General features: G+C 47.6%; 1 protein-coding gene across 1 annotated transcript in view; it reads left to right on the plus strand.

Moving 5' to 3' along the window:
- Nucleotides 1-1,669: 1,669 nt before the first annotated feature.
- LOC146026965 (cadherin-related family member 3-like) overlaps nucleotides 1,670-18,154 on the plus strand; it is a 57,178-nt gene continuing 40,693 nt past the window's right edge. Inside the window, exons 1-5 of the mRNA XM_083157995.1 lie at nucleotides 1,670-1,712; nucleotides 3,960-4,156; nucleotides 5,141-5,306; nucleotides 12,964-13,052; nucleotides 16,321-16,421. Coding sequence (XP_083014121.1) covers nucleotides 1,670-1,712; nucleotides 3,960-4,156; nucleotides 5,141-5,306; nucleotides 12,964-13,052; nucleotides 16,321-16,421 — 596 coding nt within the window. The remainder of the gene's footprint in view (nucleotides 1,713-3,959; nucleotides 4,157-5,140; nucleotides 5,307-12,963; nucleotides 13,053-16,320; nucleotides 16,422-18,154) is intronic.

Consider the following 18,154-nt stretch of genomic DNA (forward strand, 5'->3'; position numbering starts at 1 on the left):
CCCCTGGCAGGTGGCATTTAGCCACTCGCTAAGCAGCGAAAGATCACTGCTTAGCAAGTGACTCTGAATCAGGCCCTTTATCTCTGTCCACTTTACCTCTTGCCAAGACTTATAGGCCCGACACACATGCTGATGTGTGTAGACTTTCTGGCTGCGCTAGTTCGCTCAGCACACAGCACTGACAGTCCACACACACAGCGCGAGCTGTCAGTGATGTGCGCTGAGCGATCCGACAGCGCCAGTGTTCTCCGGTGACAGAACACTGGCGATGACAATATCTATGGTCCTTGCTCATTCTACCGGCGATAGCGCTGGGCTGGGCCACACACCGCTATCGCTGGCCCCTACACACACAGCGATGTAGGGTGATTTTCTAAGCGATCTAGTGAGATCACTTATAAATTGGCTAAAAATAGCTATGTGTGTAGGCCCCATAAGTACATAGATCGCTTAGGACCTTGATGGGAATCAAACCCAAGACTTCAGCGCTGCTAACTATTGCTCCAGACAATATTTTGCTCTCTGAGCAGTGAGAATCTCAGCTCGATAGTCAGGTTGGAGTACTGCTGAGTTCAGGGTTGGACCTTTCATGGCTCTACAAGCTGTATCTGACAGGGAGAAGTGAGACAGGGGAGAAGTGGCCAATGGCAACCAATCAGCACTGAAGTAACATCTATCATTTGCATAATATAAAATTAAACAGAGCGGCTGATTGGTTGCCATGGGCCACGTCTCCTCTGGCTCACTTCTCCTCCCTTCGCACTGCTTCACACATCTACCACTGGTGAGTTATTTTAAAACATACTTGTGGACTTTCTGGCTGCTCCCCTCTGGTAGGACATGGACAGCGCATGGAGATTTAAATACTCTTCTGGACGCACAGGATTGCCACCTGAGATTCTGAAGCCTCCTGCCCATTCCTGGGAGAGTAGACAAGTCAGCTTTCAGATAGAGCTGGAAATGTATCAAACCTTCCAAAAAAGACAAATGAAGGTGTTGCCCATGGCAACTAAATGGATTCTAGTTATCATTTTATATAATGTATCATATAAATGATAGAAAAAAAATCTGATTGGTGTTGCTAGAGGCAACACTTCTCCATCCTCTTTTTAAAAGGTTTGATAAATCTCCCCCAGAATCCCCTAGCTAAGCAAGAAGATATCAGCTCAATATGGCTGCTGCATAGCCACACCCCTGCCGAAAGTATGTATTTAGGATGAGATCATCTATTTCCATTCCTTACAGAGAAAGGTTACAAACAGATGCACAGGAGATGAAGAGTAGAACACCTTGTAACCAATCAGAGAGGTGGAATTTGCAGGTGATATTAACGGCACACCATATTGTAACAATTACCTGTGCTTTTGTAAATACATACGGCATATTACAGAGGGAAATGTTTGCCGAGTCAGGGATGAGTTCCTCTGAATGCTGCTGCTGTGATCAGGAAACAAGTGGACATATAAATATATTTAGCAATATTTTCCAAGTGATTTGCTGTTCATTGTTAGTGTCTGCAACCAAAACAAACCGTATGGTGTATAGAGTTTCAGTGCAAGAGGAGTGTCCCGCTTTATATACCAAACCATTTGTATAATTGCTGTATAGAACTGAGGGCACCAACATTGTAAGTTCCCAGTATCAGAGATCTGCTCTGCGTACTGGAAGAATGAGCCTACTACTGGTGTCGATACTTTTCAGCATTTTTCAAAGTAAGTACATATAATATAAAGGGAAAAGACTTCTGTCTTGCAGTTTTTGGGCAATGTATTGCTGAATGGGGGGCAGGAGTTATGATGAGAGTCATTATGTGCTGGGGACATGAATTATCATGACAAGTTTAGAATATTTCTCTGCTTGTCACAAATAATGCAACTAGCCTTAGGAATCTGAGACCGACAGGGGGAATCCTGACGGACGGAATCTCGACGGATCCCGAAAGTATTTTCACCCTACCACTAATCCTTAACACAGCAGCCTAACCCTAATTCCCCCTCTCCAGCCTAACCCTAACCCACCCCCTGCAGCCTAACTCTCTCCCAACCCTAGCGCATAACCCTAACCTTAGTGCATACTTTGTTGGCATTCTGTCTGATGGGATCCCGACAGCTGGGATTTTGACTGCTGGGATATCGAGTTCTAGGAATTTGACTGTTGGGATCTCAACTTCTTAGATTTTGAATGTTGGGATCTCAACTTCTGGGACTTTGAATGTTGGGATCTCAACTTCTGGGATTTTGTCTGTTGGGATCTCAACCTCTGGTATTTTGACTTTTAGGATCTCAACTTCTGGGATTTTGACTGTTGGGATCCTGACTTCTGGGATTTTGATTGTTGGTGCAGTGTCTCGACTTCTGGGATTTTGAATTTTAGGATCTTGACTTCTGGGGTTTTGACTGCTGGGATCCCGATTTCTAGGATTTTGACTGTTGGGATCTCGACTTCTGGGATTTTGACTGTTGATATCTCGACTTTTGGGATTTTGACTGTTGGGATCTCGACTTCTGGGATTTTGACTTTTAGGATCTTGACCTCCTACTCCCTAGCTCCGTACATCCCCTTCTGTGTGCATGGAGGAGGAGTTGGAGTCCCCGGCCCTGCATCAGCAGCAGCTAGGTAGGAGGAGGGGGCAGAGCCGCTGGGGACCCATCCACCCTATGCCGGCTGCTTCGCAAAGGTCAGCTCTTATTGCAGCAACCTTTGGGATACTAATCACATATGTTAGACCATATGCGATTACTATCACTACAGTAGCTGGCGGAGGGGGCGTAAGGGGCTGAGGATGTTAGTACATCCAGCCCTTGATCTACGAATTCAACTGATCAGTTATGACCTTTGAATCAGGCCCTGTATACAGTAGTAAGGGGCAGGGCCGTCTTAACAGCAGTGTGGGCCCCTGGGTAAAGCAATGCACTCGGGCCCTTACCCATTCTCCCCTCCTAGGGGTGGGGGGTGCTATTAACAGCAGCTTTGATGTCCCACGGGTGGCAGGGGCTGCTATATCTTCCATTCAACATGTAGGACCTGGAGCAGTAACTTCTGCTAATTACTCCTTTACTGCACAGGTGGTGGGAGGGTGAACACTAACGTGTGGAAGGGGGCACTGAGCTGAATGAAGGGTCCCTTGTAAATGACTTCCAGGGAGGTAGGGGTGTTTTATACACAGGGGAGGGTTGGATAATGGAGTGGGCTTAATATTTGTCATTTTCCGGTAGAAGGGCAGCTTGTTTGACTGCAGATATCGGCAATTATCTGTAAATAGATTTCTTAGCCTTCAATAGTATAAAAACCTAGAGTCCCATCTTTCAGGAGGTGCTGGGAACTTGGGGATCAGAGATCAGGAGCCAGAGCAATCCATTGACAAAAATATAAAACTGTACACCAGACGTTTGGAGCTGGAGCAGGGACCGGCTGCTGGAAGGCTGATATCTCTGGTTCTGGGCATGATAGAGACAAGCCGCTAGTGTTGACAGAAAGGGGAGAGTCCCAGCTTTTGGACTATACTCTCAGAAAAACCAAGTCAGAGAGAACCTGAGAAATATGACTGGGAAGTAAATGAGTAATTAGCAGAAGTTAATGTGGACTGCTGCTTTGAAGTTGGATATCTCCAGTTCCCCAGGGCCGATTTTCAAAATTCTGGTATCCCTGGAAAAAGGGGATCCTCAGCTATCAGAAAAGGGCCCTTATACACCTGGGGCCCCTGGGCAAGTGCCCATTAAGCCCATACGAAAAGACGGCCCTGGTAAGGGGCTTGGCACATTGTTGGCATTTTAAAATCTTCTGTAAAGATTCCATGCGAAGAAGGCATCTGCTATTAGGTGAATCGTTCCATTATTCATCCTTGCAAAGTAAGCTGTAAAAATCAGGCACATTTATTTTGCCAGGAATGTATTAAGTCCCTTATATAACAGTGACATGTGCCTCTAATCTGTTTGTGTCCCCCCCCCCCCCCCCCCTAGTGCTCTCCGCTGCACCAAGATTGTTTCTGCCTAACAATGTGACTCTCCCGGAAAATGCCCCCCAAAGCACATTGGTAGCCAGGATGTCTGCCACAGTTGGTCCGTTTGATGACATTGCGGGAGCACCTTATATAGTGAATTCAAATCCAGTGGTGCACCCCTTCATCATTATTCCAAAAGCTGACAAAAATTGGGAGGTATGTACCATATAAAACTACAAAGCAAGATCCTAATTTCTATAGTCCACAACTATCAATGTCTTAAATAAAAAACATTAACCTCATCGCATTTCACCACCATAAAAGACCAAGGGGCAGATGTACTAACCCCCCCCCTTTGCGCTTCTGAAATAATGTCCCGCTTCTCCTGCATAATGACGAGAAGCGGGCACTCGTTATGGGGAGATGTATTAACATCCCCCATGCCGATAAGGAGAGCCGTTATCCCCAGCGTTAACGGCTCTCCTTATCGGCTCCCTCGCCGCCCCGCACATGCGCACTCGCCGTCGCCCCCCCTGCCCGGCTTACTGGGCATGCGCGAGATCTCGCTAAAACCGCGAGATCTCCAGCGCAGCCCAAGCCAGACGCAGGGCTAGCGTTGTCCCCATAGTGGGGGATAGGACAACGCTAGCCCTGAGCTGGCGAAGCGGCCGGGGCGAATTAACGCCTTGAAGGATGTTAATACATCGCCCCGGCCGTTAATCCCTGGGGGGGATTGCAGGGACAGCCCCGCCGAACGTAACTCGGCGGGCTGTCACTAGCGCACGTTAGGTGCGCTAGTAATACATAAGCAAAATCGTAAACCCCCCCAGTTAACCAGCGTTAAGTGCATTTTTGCACTTAACGCTGGTTGATACATCTGCCCCCAAGACCCCAGTTTAGCGCAAAGCCTTACTTGCTTGGAAATTTTAGTAGACTCCCAAATTTCTGGAAGTTCACCCGGTTCCCAGAAGAATGCGCAACCCGACTGCCTAACCCTAAGCCTTCTTTAAGCAAGCAGCCAATCAGCTCCCACCTGTAATTTTTCAAACCCAGCTTGTAACATGGCAGTTAGGAGCTGATTGGCTGGCTATTTATCACTTTCCACTTTTTGAAGCTTGATACATCTGGCCCATATTTGATTACAAGTCTGGTGGAATTGTATATATTCATTTAAAACTTCTCTTTGATTCTGCTTTCTAGTTAATAACAACCAACACTCCCAAGCTGAACTTCGAAGCAGTCCCGCTATACACTCTGCAAATACTCATTAAAGACAGCAAAGGGACAACAGCGACGTTGTCCATTGTTATCGAGATTTCAAAGGTCAACAAAGCCCCGGTCTTCACTGGAACCTTGGCTAAAAGAGGTACTACACATTTTACCAGGTCAGGAGGGTTGTGCAGACTTTCTGTCAATGTTGGACTAGGGTATGTAGACCATTCTTAGTTGTTGACCTAGTCACTGTCCACCATAAGTGGTCGACCCAGTGACTGTTGACATCATGACATCATTACCGTAACTGTCAGGAGTTTCTTTATTATTTTGGAAGCATTTAATTGCAGCCTAAGCCTACAGCTGACTCAGTCGCCCCCACTAGTGACCAAGATAACTAGGCAATCAGCCAGATACAGCCATCCATTCGGCCAGTGCGGCAGCCTTCATGGAGATGAGCTTTTGCTCTGCTGCTTATGGGTGAGGTGGAGGTGTCACCTAGGAGACGTAGACCGCGGAGGAGGCACCAAGACATGTGGCACACTGAGAGCTCATCAAGCACCGGCATGAAATGGATCGGCACGTAATGATTGGTGTGCAGTGTAGATCATTTGACCTGCTGCCACTGGAAGGGGAGTAGGAGTGGGCAGGTTGCCGCTGGACTCTCCCTGGACGGGGCCTCAGACAGCTCCTGGCACACTGGCAGGCTGTGTAGCAGGAAAAAACTTTCCATGTCTACACAAGCAAAGCCGATGCTCTGGGCCTATTTTATATTAGCAGCTTCCGTCCCCAGCCCAGCCCTCACTGTTGCAGTGCAGCGGCACATCAAGCATTAGCAGCTTCCATCCCCAGCCCACTGTAGCAGTGCAGCGGCACATCATGCATTAGCAGCTTCCGTCCCAGCCCAGCCCTCACTGTTGCAGTACAGCGGCACATCAAGCATTAGCAGCTTCCATCCCCAGCCCACTGTAGCAGTACAGCGGCACATCATGCATTAGCAGCTTCCGTCCCAGCCTAGCGCTCACTCACTGTAGCAGTGCAGTTGTACATCATGCATTAGCAGCTTCCGTCCCCAGCCTCACTGTTGCAGTGCAGTGGCACATCAAGCATTAGCAGCGTCCATCCCCAGCCCACTGTAGCGGCACATCATGCATTAGCAGCTTCCGTCCCCAGCCCAGCCCTCACTGTAGCAGTGCAGCGGCACATCATGCATTAGCAGCTTCCGTCCCCAGCCTCACTGTTGCAGTGCAGTGGCACATCAAGCATTAGCAGCGTCCATCCCCAGCCCACTGTAGCGGCACATCATGCATTAGCAGCTTCTGTCCCCAGCCCTCTCTGTTGCAGTGCAGTGGCACATCAAGCATTAGCAGCCTCCATCCCCAGCCCACTGTAGCAGTGCAGCTGCACATGCATTAGCAGCTTCCGTCCCCAGCCCAGTGCTCACTGTAGCAGTGCAGGGAAACATCATGCATTAGCAGCCTCTGTCCCCAGCCCAGCACTCATTGTAACAGTGCTGTGGCACATCATGCATTAGCAGCCTCCATCCCCAGCCCTCACTGTAACAGTGCTGTGGCACATCTGCAATAGCAGCCTCCATCCCCAGCCCAGCCCTCACTGTAGCAGTGCAGCAGCACATCATGCATTAGCAGCCTCTGTCCCCAGCCCAGCCCTCACTGTAGCAGTGCAGCAGTACATCATGCATTAGCAGCCTCCATCCCCAGCCCAGCCCTCACTGTAGCAGTGCAGCAGTACATCATGCATTAGCAGCTTCCGTCCCCAGCCCAGCCCTCACTGTAGCAGTGCAGGGGAACATCATACATTAGCAGCCTCTGTCCCCAGCCCAGCCCTCACTGTAGCAGTGCAGGGAAACATCATACATTAGCAGCCTCTGTCCCCAGCCCAGCACTCATTGTAGCAGTGCAGCAGTACATCATGCATTAGCAGCCTCCATCCCCAGCCCTCACTGTAACAGTGCTGTGGCACATCTGCAATAGCAGCCTCCGTCCCCAGCCCAGCCCTCACTGTAGCAGTGCAGCAGTACATCATGCATTAGCAGCCTCTGTTCCCACCCCAGCACTCACTGTAGCAGTGCAGCAGTACATCATGCATTAGCAGCCTCCGTCCCCAGCCCAGCGCTCACTGTAGCAGTGCAGCAGTACATCATGATTAGCACCCTCCATCCCCAGCCCAGCGCTCACTGTAGCAGTGCAGCAGTACATCATGTATTAGCAGCCTCCGTCCCCAGCCCAGATCTCACTGTAGCAGTGCAGCAGTACATCATGCATTAGCAGCCTCCGTCCCCAGCCCAGCCCTCACTGTAGCAGTGCAGCAGAACATCATGCATTAGCAGCCTCCGTCCCCAGCCCACGGTAGCAGTGCAGCAGCACATCATGAATTAGCAGCCTCCGTCCCCAGCCCAGTGCTCACTGTAGCAGTGCAGCAGTACATCATGCATTAGCAGCCTCCGTACCCAGCCCAGAGCTCACTGTAGCAGTGCAGCAGTACATCATGCATTAGCAGCCTCCATACCCAGCCCAGAGCTCACTGTAGCAGTGCAGCAGTACATCATGTATTAGCAGCCTCCGTACCCAGCCCAGAGCTCACTGTAGCAGTGCAGCAGTACATCATGCATTAGCAGCCTCCGTACCCAGCCCAGAGCTCACTGTAGCAGTGCAGCAGTACATCATGCATTAGCAGCCTCCGTACCCAGCCTAGCGCTCACTGTAGCAGTGCAGCAGCACATCATGCATTAGCAGCTTCCGTACCCAGCCCAGCACTCACTGTAGTATTGGCAGAGTGTATGTAAGTACGTGCAGTGTGGTTGTTAGACCTCACACTTAGAAGATATAACCAGTTTGAAGGGTTTATTCAAGTGGCAGGCTTGTAGGTTACAACAGTACTTTAGTAGTTAACTTCAAGCAGTAATACAACTTGTACATTTGGTAACGACAGTCTCTGGTTGTTACTTAGCTGTAGCGTTTTGGCGCGTGCAGGGTAAATGACAGTCTGCTGGTTTACGCTGCGGTATCTCTCCCAGTCTCGCTGCTGCCAATGATGACTGATCTCCCTGTGCAAAAGGTCACGCTGGTAACGGGTTTACAGCGGGGACTTGCTCCTATGCGCTCCGGTGCACGTGGAGCTACAAACAGCATGGACGGAGTCACACACGATCTGAGGCACACTCTAACGCGGGGACTTCCTCACAGGAAAGAGTAACGCTGCCAGCAGGGTCAGGGGTCTCTGCCCTGCTATTCGCTTAAGCGACCTGTCACTCAGGGTGACGCTTAACTACGTTGGCTGCAAGGGGGAAAAGGAAGACTGTAAGTCTTACACTAAGCAGTGTATGCGGAGACAGGCGCTGAGCGCTGCAATCTAACACTCCCCCTCGCTTAAGGCTGTCTTCGGCTACATAAAAGAACTCAATACAATGCTTTGTCCTTTTGTAATACCTGTAACCGAAAATATGGTTAGAGAGAAAAAACATTCAGAACATCAAAAACTTCAAATCAACATTTTTGAACTTAGACAAGTCCACAGTCCTTCACGAACTTAGTAAGCAAGTTTCCCGACAGTCCTTTAGTAAGCATGTCAGCGACATTCTGTTCACTTGCAATGTATTTAACATCAATGGACTTGTTCTCCACTAGTTCTCTGATGAAGTGATGTCTTATCGCGATGTGCTTTGACCTTCCATGGTGCTTGGTAGTACAGGAAAGATCTATTGCTCCCCTGTTATCACATGCGATACTGATAGTCTCTTCTTCATAAAGTAGACCTAACTCACACAAAGTCTCTTTGATCCAGAGTGCTTCTTTTGATGTCTCTGTAAGAGCCATGTATTCGGCCTCAGTTGTTGAGAGAGCAACGGTCGGTTGTTTTCTACTCGCCCAACTAACTGCTGCTCCGGCCAGTGTGAACAGGTAACCGGTGTGGGAACGACGATCATCTTCATCTGCTCCCCAGTCGGCATCGCAGAAGACTTTCAAATTTGAATTGCTTGTCTTGGCGAATTTTAATTTCAAGGAACTTGTACCTTTTAGGTATCTCAGGATCCTCTTCACTGCGATCCAATGTTGTCTTCCAGGATTTATTGCAAATTGGCTCACCCGACTGACTGCATGAGTGATGTCTGGACGAGTTCCAATACTTGCATACATAAGACTTCCAACCACGTTCTTGTAAGGAACATCTTGCATTTCCTCTATTTCTTCTTGTGTGGTTGGTGACATACCTTTTGTAATCTTGATGCTTTTGTCAATTGGTGTATTCACTGACTTGGAGTCTGCCATCCCATACTTCAAGATTGTTGCCTCGATGTACGTTTGTTGGTCAACTGTGACTGTTCCCTTTTGCAAGTCTTGAACAATTCTCATGCCCAACAGATGATTGGCTGGACCTAAGTCTTTCAACTTGAATCTCTGTTTCAGTTGATCTCTTACACTTGTGATGTGATCTTCGTGACCTGCTATAAGTATATCATCCACATAGTCAATTCCGGATCTCTGTGTGTATCCCTTAGCAACAAGACGGGCTTTGTAACGGGCAACTTCTCCGTCTGAATTTAACTTCTTGCAGAAGACCCACTTGTTCTTGACTGTCTTGCGGTTGCTTGGCCTATTTACTATGGTCCAAGTATCGTTCTCTCTCAGTGCTGATAACTCTGTGTCTATTGCAGATTTCCATTTCGCCCAATCACTGCACGCTTTCGCTTCTTGAATACTCTGAGGTTCACTGAAAGCAATATTCGCATATTCTTCCTCATATCTTCTGGCTGGTATGCCCTTGTTTCTTCTTACAGAAGCTCTTTTAGTTGGTTCGCTTCCTTCTTCAGTATTTTCTGTTGCAGGTATGCTTTCTATTTCACATACCTCTACTAGTGCTTGCTTTTCTTGCTCTTTTGCTTTTGTGGGTGATGCTGTTTCTTGAAATATCACATCTCTTGATTTCAGGAGACGTCTGTTCTCTGCATCCCAGAGCCTGTACCCTTTGCTCTCCTCACAATAGCCTAGCAATATGCACTGTCTTGATTTTGGGTCAAGTTTCTTCCTTCTTTCTTTTGGTATATGTGCATAAGCTCTGCTCCCAAAGACACGGAGGTGACTGATGTCTGGCTTCTTCCCAGACCAGGCCTCTAAGGGGGTTTTTCCCTTCACGGCCACTGTAGGTGTTCTGTTTTTCAGGTATACTGCAGTAGATACAGCTTCTGCCCAAAAACTCTTCTCCAGGCCAGCATCGTTCACCATCGCTCGTGCTCTTTCAACGATTGTTCTGTTCGCCCTTTCACTTACGCCATTCTGTTCAGGCGTGTAGGCCATCGTCAGCTGATGCTTTATGCCATGCCTTTTTAGGAAGTCGGTTAGTACTTCATTTTCGTACTCTCCCCCATTGTCGGATCTCAGGACCTTTAGTTTTAGGCCCGTCTGAGTTTCCACTAGGTTCTTGTACTCCACAATTTTCTTGACCACCTCACTTTTCTTCTTTATGAAGTATACGTGTGTCATTCTTGTGGCGTCATCGATGAGAGTCATGAAGTATTTGTAACCACTGGTTGACTCCTCTTCCATTGGTCCGCACACATCTGTGTGTACCAGAGCTAATTGCGTTTCTGCTCTGCCTGCTGACTTGGGAAATGGGTTGCGGGTCTGCTTGCCTTTTATGCAACTCTCGCACACAGGTCTTCCGGTGTCTTTCACTGTGATTCCTGTTGCCATCCCATCAGCTAATTTCTGGACATTATCATATCCTAAGTGTCCCAAACGTCTGTGCCAGAGCTCCATGGACTCATTTTCAGCAGAGGCTGCCAAAGCTACACATTCATCTGTGTCTAGGACGTATAGTTGGTTGCATCGGGTTGCTGAAGCAATTACAGTCCCTCTTTCATTATGCACCATACACTTGCCCTTTGCAAACTGGACTCTGTAGCCTTTTGCCTCGAGTACGCTGATAGCGATGAGGTTACTTCCCAATTCTGGTACATACAGGACGTCTTGGATATCTGTGACTACTGTCTGTCCCTCAATTCTTAGTCTCACTGTGATTGTCCCAACACTTGAAGCAGTAAGGATCTTTTCACCAATCCCGGTAACTGTTGTGGGGTTACACTGTGTTAAAGAATTGAACCACTCCTTGTTGCAGCTGAAGTGTCTAGAGGCTCCCGAGTCCATGTACCAGAGATCCCTCCTTGGCTTGTCTGTTACATTCAGTGCTGACTCGTTCTTTTTATCATGCCGCTTGTGCATGCCACTAGTGTTCTTCAGCCTGCATTCTGAAGCCTTGTGCCCTACTTTGTGGCACACATAACATTTGAATGTGCATTTCTTGGGTTTCGCACCCTTTGCTACTAAGGCAGAACCTTCAGCTATGGCATCCTTGTGGATTCTCTCTTGGAACTGTAGTAGCTTGGCTCTCACAACTTCAGTTGTAAGCTTGGTCTCATTTGACTCTAGTGCGACAACCAGAAAGTCAAATTCCTCTGTCAAATTCTGCAGCATTACCATTGCTACTTCTTCCTCATCCACTTTTGCTCCTACACACGCCAATTGCTGAGCTATCGATAGTATTTTATCAATATAATCGTTCATGTCCTTGCATGCATTCAATTTTGTTCCATACAGTGTGCGTCTCAGACTTATCCTTCTCATTAAGCCTTTATTTTCATAAGCACCTTGCAGAGTTGTCCACATGTCCTTAGCGGACTCCTTCCCACAGATAGTAGAATAAACATGCTGCTCCACAGCCAGGCCTATTGTGCCAATGGCCTTGTCTACCTCTTCTGGGTTTGGACTATCTCCTGGGGCTATTGTGACTTTCCATAGCTTCTCCCTCTTAAGCTGCATTTCCATAGCGAACTTCCATGTAGTGTAATTCTCTGAGCCTTTGAGCTTTGGAAAGTTCATGCTATGCCCTGTACTGTGCATTCTCGTTAACTCTTCCACAAATGGCAATTTAGAAATAATTCCTTTGTGTTCTTTTATGTACTGCGCTAGCACTTTGTCTTCAGGGGGTTAATCTTCGCGCACGTGACGTGCTGGGCCCATAACCTATTGGCAGAGTGTATGTAAGTACGTGCAGTGTGGTTGTTAGACCTCACACTTAGAAGATATAACCAGTTTGAAGGGTTTATTCAAGTGGCAGGCTTGTAGGTTACAACAGTACTTTAGTAGTTAACTTCAAGCAGTAATACAACTTGTACATTTGGTAACGACAGTCTCTGGTTGTTACTTAGCTGTAGCGTTTTGGCGCGTGCAGGGTAAATGACAGTCTGCTGGTTTACGCTGCGGTATCTCTCCCAGTCTCGCTGCTGCCAATGATGACTGATCTCCCTGTGCAAAAGGTCACGCTGGTAACGGGTTTACAGCGGGGACTTGCTCCTATGCGCTCCGGTGCACGTGGAGCTACAAACAGCATGGACGGAGTCACACACGATCTGAGGCACACTCTAACGCGGGGACTTCCTCACAGGAAAGAGTAACGCTGCCAGCAGGGTCAGGGGTCTCTGCCCTGCTATTCGCTTAAGCGACCTGTCACTCAGGGTGACGCTTAACTACGTTGGCTGCAAGGGGGAAAAGGAAGACTGTAAGTCTTACACTAAGCAGTGTATGCGGAGACAGGCGCTGAGCGCTGCAATCTAACATGTAGCAGTGCAGCTGCACTTTTTCCGGTCTTCTTAAAAGGCTGCTAAGTCCCATCCGCATGTTCCTGGCAATTATCTGGTAGCTGTTGCTGTCCAGTCTGTTGTTCGGTAAATTGAACATCTCTGATGGAATAATTGTTATGAGCACATCTGTTTTATTGTCCTTTCTTCCCATCAGACGCTGAGGTTTATATTGCTGAAAACACCATTATTTCCACAGTCATTTACAAAGTGGCAGCCAAGGATCCGGATAATGACGTACTGCAGGTAATACACAGGTTAGAAAGTGTTTAGTGATGGCCGGAACAAGAAGCCCATGTGATTTGGAATATTTTTTTTTAAGATAGTGGGGGAGATATATCAAAGAGAGATAAAGTACCGTGACAAGGATTACATACACCCGATGAAGGAACTAATTCAGTTAGACTGCAGATCTGCAAAAATTCAGTTCAGCAATATAGCAGTTGCGCATGCCAGCGTGCAAGTCTGTGACCTTCAATCGCATTGCAAAAAACACAACTGAAAATGAAGGGGGGATGCAACAGGGAGGCAAACGACCATTACAGGGGCAGTGACCGACCGTTTTTATTGCATCTTCCGGACAACGCAGGCATATTCGGATGCCACACCAGTCACTGTGGCCCAAGTATGCCCTACCTGTGCTTGGATGCACTGATAGGCTGTACAGCCAGGGAGCAGTGTGCAAGCAATTCACTGCACTATCGATGCCAACACATTTTTTTACAGTGCATAGCAGTGGTCCAACAATTTTGCAGAAAATTCAAAAAGTTACAACTCTTGCTGAATCAGGCCTGAAATTCCAAATGAAAAGGGTTTATTTCTCCAGAGGTTTCACAGACAGGCACTTCGTAGCAGAATGTCAGCAGTTCATTAGAAAGTTACTGGACATACCACAGGTCACAGCAGGTCTTTTATAAACAGTGTGTGAATTCCTTGAGAAACCATGAAGTTCCAGGACCATTAGTACTAACCACTTTCAGGCCTATTACCTGGCCAGCCTACTCAGCATCAGGAGCATGGTCTCTTGTCTCTGAAAGCATTTTAAAACACTGACAGGTGTCTGTAATCAGGCTTGCTTTAGACTGGATCACACCTAATGCTTGGTCAGGATTCAATGCAAACACACCCTGCTGTTCTATGGGTCTTATTCAGAGATGGCCACTGGGTTCAGAGCCCAGCGATCAGGTAAATGCCGCCCCACCCCTGTGCTGCAAATACGTTAGCAGCCGGGGAAAACCATTCACAATTACTTTCCATTTAATGTTCTTTCCCCTGTTCGCAGCTGCTGAGTAAGTCAAAACTTACTTGGAACTGTGATGACCGTGGGGAGAAGGAAACTGCTGCTGATCAGCGGCCTTCCCTCACAACGGCCGGGTAATGCCTGCATATTCCGGGGCACTCCCAGAAAAACTGTAACGCTATCAGCTCCTAACTGTCATCAAACATACTCTATAAAATGAAAGAAGCTGATTGGTGGAGGAAATGGCTGTCATTTAAGAAGGCCCCACCTGTGCTGCTAGATCCACAACAAATGTTCTTTGTGACGCTTTACTAAAACAGATCTCCCTGATGTGATACTGCAGTGCATGCATCTCCCATTATCTCAGGGTTTCCGACTTTCTTTTTCTCCTCTCCGGGAGAAGCCCGGAGAGGAGAGATTCAGTAGCCACTCAGGGGGCGGGGCTTAAGCGTGACATCACTAAGCCCCGCCCCCATGCTGGTAAACCAGCGAATTCAGTGATCTCCGTGGAGGGGGCGGGGCTAAAATGACACAATTGTGTAATTTTAGCTCCGCCCCCTCCTCTGAGACCCGAGGATTGCGGCATTTTAATGCCGCGATCCGTGGGACAGCGGGGATCCCCCCTGAATCCGGGAGGGTTGCCCACCCTTCCGGGGGGCCGGGAGGGAGCCCCGATTTTCAGGAGACTCCCGGAAATTTCAGGAGGGTCGGCAACCCTGCAGTATCTTATCACAACTCTGTGTGGGAAATTTACTAAGATGTGAATTCTACTTTGCATGTGATGTTGCTATCGGCAACCAATGAGATCCTGTCTAGATTCTGATTGGTAGCCCATAGCAACATCACATGTGAAGTAGAATAATACACATCTTAGTAAATTCCCCCGTGTCTTTTGGTAAGCACAGTTCACTATAGCATCTAGCATAATCTTATATCCCCCTATTATACAAGTACGGGAAGCCAGGTTGCCCCACCTTTATTTATCCTAATGTAGTGCTCGAAGCTTATGTTAGTCAGTTACTAAGAGACTGCTCGTCACTTAGGAGTCGGACGTCTCAGCTCAGTAATCACATAAGTAAATAAATTACATTTTTTGTGTCTTTTGTTTTGTTATTTTTTTTTTATTGCGGATCCACTAAGTACATACACTTGCCTATTGTGTATCACTTGCAACTCGTACTTGTAAGATTATCATAGCAAAACTAAATGGGGTGTGGATCGTTTGGTCTACAACAACTAGGTCGAAAAGCATTGGGTCAACATGCAGCAAGGTCGACATGAATTAAGGTCGACATGAGTCTAGGGCGACATGGGTCTATGTCGACATGGGTCTAGGTCGACATGAAATCAGGTCGACACAAGCATTAGGTCGACAGTCAAAAGGTCCGCATGTGGTTTTTCACTGTTTTTTGACCCGAATGTCGACACAGTCAACATGGACACAGTTTGAAGTGCACCGCATCCCCTCGCATAGCTCGCTTCGCTCGCAATGCTTTGGGCACAGTGTGACACTACGCTCGGCACACTATTTTATTCTCCCACCACGCCCTAGTGGATGGTCGTCACATGTCGGCTCAAAAACAGTGAAAAACCCCAGGTCGACCTTTTGACTGTCGACCTAGCCCATGTCGACCTAATGCTTGTGTCGACCTAGACCCATGTCGACCTTGACCCATGTCGACCTTGCTGCATGTCAACCTAGTGGTGTCAACCCAATGCTTGTTGACCTAGTTGTTGTAGACTTAATGACTGTATGCCACTAAATTTATATATATATACATCTATTGATTTAAACTAATAGTGACCTTTAATTACCCCAAATCAATCACTTTTTGCTACTTTTTTATTTTTGTTTAAATTCCTTTGTAATTAAACAAAATTTTTACAGTATATTACAAAAAAGAAAAACACATCAGCCATTTGACACTTTTTTAAATGTACAGGGCTTTCCTTATGCCTACTAACAGTCTTCTACAGGATTCTACTGACGGAGTTGCCAGTTTTGGGGGGGGGGGGTCTAGGAACGATCTCCCCACTTTTTCATGCTATTTTCCAAGTTTGCCTTTCGGATAAAATTCAGTAGCGGGATTTTATATTTCTAATGGTTTGAATCTCAGGTGCGCCTGAAGGTAATGTGTGTGTGAATTTAATTGGCGAAGTGTGTGAGTTTAATGCCTTTTGCAAATTCACACCTAATTGAATTCCCCCTTTATTGCGGATTCCCCTATTGCTATTTCCTTCATATTAAATACTAATATTCTGATCTTCCCACAGTATTCTGTCATAACTACTCCAGTGAACAAAGGATTTCAGATCGACAACACAGGAACAATCACAACTACCGAGACATTTGACTATGAAAGTAGCACAAAAAGGTAACGGATGTCACTGTCTCGGACGCAGGCGAGTCAAGTTCTGCCTACTTATTAGAGACATTGGGGCCGATTCATAGCGATCTGAATTCGGTCCCTTCCCCGATGTTTGGGTTTGCCCATGCTCTTTATGCGCATTCTTTGGGCATGAGGGTATGGCCATGCCTCTACTATTAGGCCACACCACCAACAGAACCCGCTTCCAGCCCTGATGGTTATTATTAGAGACAGGATTATATGCATTTGCATATTTGCATATGCATTTGCATATTTTGCCCATTCTCACTGGTTATTGCATATTTAACCTAAAATCTAGTATTGGTGCATATTTTAGGCCCTGTCCCCTTTTCACCCGCGAGTCACAGCACTGCTTTGCCCTGCTGCTGCTGGCCAGGTAGTGGTAGAGTGTGCAGGCTGGGGCAATATGTGCGCAGTGTGGGGAAACTTGGATGTCTGACAGTGCACTAGGCTGCCAATCCATGTTGATAAAAGTCAGTCGGGGCGGATGCCATTACGAAGCTCCTGAACCTTTGCCTGCCCCTGGCCTGGGACTTTACACCAAGAGACAGACATCTGCAGCAGAGGAGTCGGGCGGACGGGTTGTGACATCACGCGGCGCGGAGGAAATGCCGTGTCACAGTGAGTATGCGGTGCAGGGAGGATGCCTTCCACTGCGCCGCCCTCACACGCTAAGTTGACATTTGAACCATCGGCGCTGGAGATGAGGGTCCGTGTAGTTGATGCAAGAAAAGCTTTGGACATTGCAGTATGCTATAGCAGCCAGGAAGAAAGAAAATCCAGTGTAAAGCACTAGACATCTGCAGATGCTGTGAGCCTATTTTTGAGGTTTATTTGCAACTAATTGTATGCTGATTTTTAAATAAATAAGTTAAAAAGTACTTTTTTTATTATTTAATGTAGCATATTTTAACACTTTTCATGCATATTTTAAGTATTTTTCATGCATATTTGCATGCATATTTCAAGCTTTTTATGTTGCATATAATCCTGTCTCTAGTTATTATACATCAGTTATACACATCAGGGGCGCCGATTTAAATTTTTTTCTGGTGGGTGCTCCCACATACCACCCCCCCCCCCCTCCTCCCGGGTCTCACCCACTGCTCGCCGTTGGGGTCCAGGATCCTAGCAGCAGCAGTGCCACAGCGGGTCCCAGCAGCGGATATGCCGTCAGCAGCAGGGTCCCTGCGGAAGATGGGAACTAGCAGCGGTATTGATACAGCTACTAGTTCCCATCCGCCGAAGGGACCCCTGCTGCTGACAGCATATGTGCTGCTGGGACCCCGCTGCCGTGGCCCGTGCCGTAGGTGCTTGGGCCCCGGAGCACCCACAATTTCGTCGCCTATGATACACATAGGGCAGTATTCAATGAGGCTGATTAGCCATGTTCTACTGCGATTTTGTGCTATTTTCGTGCTGTAAGCTGATTTTTGTACTAATAGCACATGAATATATATTTAATTTAAAAAATATATATATTTTTTACACATAGCAGCCAGCAGGGGGCCGGGAGCCGAGCCACTCATTAGATATTCATATATTCATTACATATGCATGATCAGGTGCAGTGAATGCCCGATCCCCTGCTGGCTCTCCCGGGGGGCAGCCTGTGCTGCTTGGCTCCCGGGGAGCCCACCTCCCCCCCACATACGTTCTGGGGCAGGCAGGGAGACTTCCATCTCCCTGCCTGCCACCATCCTCAGGCTCCCTGCGGC

This window comes from Crinia signifera, chromosome 8 (assembly GCF_055691185.1).
Source record: "Crinia signifera chromosome 8, ASM5569118v1, whole genome shotgun sequence".
NCBI lineage: Eukaryota > Metazoa > Chordata > Amphibia > Anura > Myobatrachidae > Crinia > Crinia signifera.